Here is a 2,983-nt window from a genome sequence, read left to right as displayed (position 1 = left end):
CCTCATTTTTTCTCTATTTATTACATTTTTTTGTTGTTGTTCAGATGTAATCTGACTTACCTTACTGGGTGAGATTGTTTCATATAGACCTCTCTGTTTTTCCCCATTATTTTACACATCCTCCTCCCTTATGCAATGCAGTTATTTCAAGTGTTCTTGTCAAAGTTTTGGTTTTAGACTATGGAAATGGGAGGAAAAATGGCCATGGAATGAGTTTTCATTCAGCTAACCTGTCTTCATATCAATGTAGTTATGAATTGACTGGCAGATTGGCAAAAGTTAGTTTCACTTATGTTAAGCTTGGCTGAAATTGGCTGCCAGGTTTTGGACACAGGGAAATAGACTAGCAGTCCAACCACAAAACCAAAATTATTTTAGGAAAACAGGAAAATGAAAGTGCCCGGGTTTGGCTCAGATACTTGTGGTTTGTAAAATTATCATTTGCATCTGCTTAGCAGAAATGGATTACATTTAATCAAATAGCTTTCTAGAGCACTGAAAAATAGATCAGAGGAATTTACAGTCAACTCACTTCTAAAGCCTCAAATCACACCAAAGAAAGTATGTTCCATCCACCGAGTAAGCCAGCCTCACAGTTGTATTTAAATAGTTTCTTGGTTGAAATAGGTATAAATAATTCTCAGTTTTTAGACAACACAGTGACAATACTGGCTTTTTTAAAGGTGAAAAGATTTGTATTTACTGCAGAAGTAAAAAATTCTCTGTGTTCATGAATATGTCCTTATTCCTGGGTGAACAACTGTTTTTTTAAAAAAATCCTGTACACATATTATCACCAGTATTTGTATCTACAGATGCATAGGCCAGATTGTTATCTCATTTACATCTCATAAAGCTATTGGTTGCAGAGGAATTATTCCAGATTTATATATGCATAAGGAGAAGCAAAAAGCTGCCCATCTGTTTTACTTTGGGTTGATTTGCTGAAAGATTAACTAGATAAGTTGTCTTAATAAAATACTTAAACAATATTAGGTTCAAAGTCTGTTGGTCTGACCTTCATGACAACGGATTTCAGAGAATACCACCACCCATGCCAAGTGTACCAAACAATCCCGTTGTCTGTCTTTGCTGTGTAGGGGCCTTTGTAGTACAAACCGTTCAGGTTGGCTGAGTGACACCTGGAGGGAAAGTGAAGAAAAACAGAAGTGAAGTCTCCCTCCTGAAGAAGCAAGCATTTGTAGTTTCTGTGCGAGTCAAAAATTTTGTCATGTTGGTAACAGCCCAGTTTCACAGCTGCAAAAATTTGCATTTGTGGACTTCAGTGTGCCTGAACAAAAGCAGTTTAATTAGGGCACAACTGTTCTTAGCATCTTTGAAACAAATGTTCTTTTTGTTCTTTCCACACGTTTTCTAACATGAGTAGTTCTTGGAGTTTTACCTGCGAATCTGCTTCAGTGGAAAATTATTCCAGAGTTGTTCAGGTCATATGTGGCAGCAGGGCATATACCAAGCAAAACTATGGGAAAGAAATACTGTGCTGCTTTATGTGCGTCCAGAGTAGCCCCTCTTAAGTTTTGCAGTTGCCCCACATGGTGTTTCGTATGACAAAAGCTGAATACCTCCATCAGTTTCCCTATTCAGCTCTGGACTTCTGTTTACAAATAGAAGAAATCTGTCAGCTGATTAAACATATGTATACCAATTAACTGTATCATCAGAGCTGGCATTTTGACTGTACAAAGTACTTTTTAAATGGTTCTTTAACACACTGAAGCACAAATGCTGTTACAGTTTATTAAATACAGTGGTTAAAACAAACAAAAAACCAAACAAACAAACCAACCCAAAAGTCTTCAATACATACCACCAAAACCTTGATACACATTTGGTTTCTACAAGACAGAAGCTTAGATCTGTCCTGGTTTGAACTTCTGTGACCATATGACAAGCAAAATTGTTGTTTCTTCTCCAGTGCATTGCAATCAATCAGCTTAGTTTAACTGCCAATTCAGTATTTTGTTATAAGTGCTGTTAATATCTAGCTGTCGAACACCATGATGGATTTCAAAAGCAGACTTCAGAAAATATGAAACCAGCCAATAGTCCAAATGAACCTTATGGGTATTATTAGTGGCAAATTTTAGTCTCTTCGGCTTTGCTTACACTTCAGTTTTTGAGAACTGAAACAAAAACTGGGCTAAAAGCCTCATAGGAAAAATCTCACATGTATATGCTTATTCATGGGTTTAGATTTTTAGACTCAATTGGGTAATGTGTTGGTTGACAGCTTAAAAACTTCAGATATCAAAAGTGACTTTGGTTTTGATAATGACAAACTTGTATCAGAGCTAACTTAATCTTTCTAGACATAAATTCTGTGTTGAGCAGGCACTCTGTCTACTTTGGATCAAAACAGATTTAATTAGAAGAATCAAAATTGCTAAGAGGTATCTAGATCAACTGAACGCCTTCTTTTATTTCCTTTGATGGAAGCAGGCAAAACATGATTTTTTCAGAAGCAACATGAGCCAGTAATAACTCTTGATTAGAGTTGATGGGAGGCACTAATAGCAAAACTATACAGTATTCTGTAGCCGACTGGATGCTTAAGTAACTGGCCATACTAAAGAAACAACTGGCATGTGATAATTGATATGATATTCTGAAGCAACATTCATTATTCATAACTCAACAGACACCTCAACGTTAGCCTGTGTTTCTCCTTTCTTTTTGATAGGCTAATTTTTAAAATAACAAACTGCACTGCAATAGTTTCAGAAGTACAGTAAACTCTCAGTTATCTGTGGAGATTGTCTCTAAATAATATATTAACTGTATTACAGATGCAGAGAGATGGAGTTGGTTACCTGAAGAACTGTTTGAATTCTGCCTGGACTTACTGACTCCAGTACTCCTATGCTGTCTCCAGGATGACTGGTGAGGTAGGAAGCCTGACCTGCCACATCCAATGTGATCATATACTTATAGTATAACTAAAACTGGGATTTCTGGGGAAAGA

At 36.6% G+C, this 2,983-nt stretch overlaps 1 protein-coding gene across 1 annotated transcript in view; it reads right to left on the bottom strand.

Moving 5' to 3' along the window:
* Window positions 1-982: 982 nt before the first annotated feature.
* FGL1 (fibrinogen-like 1) overlaps window positions 983-2,983 on the bottom strand; it is an 18,027-nt gene continuing 16,026 nt past the window's right edge. Inside the window, exon 9 of the mRNA XM_010002477.1 lies at window positions 983-1,142. Coding sequence (XP_010000779.1) covers window positions 983-1,142 — 160 coding nt within the window. The remainder of the gene's footprint in view (window positions 1,143-2,983) is intronic.

Source organism: Chaetura pelagica, unplaced genomic scaffold, assembly GCF_000747805.2.
Source record: "Chaetura pelagica isolate M959 unplaced genomic scaffold, ChaPel_1.0 scaffold67, whole genome shotgun sequence".
Taxonomy (NCBI): Eukaryota; Metazoa; Chordata; class Aves; order Apodiformes; family Apodidae; genus Chaetura; species Chaetura pelagica.
This window is presented reverse-complemented; position numbering and strand designations above follow the sequence as displayed.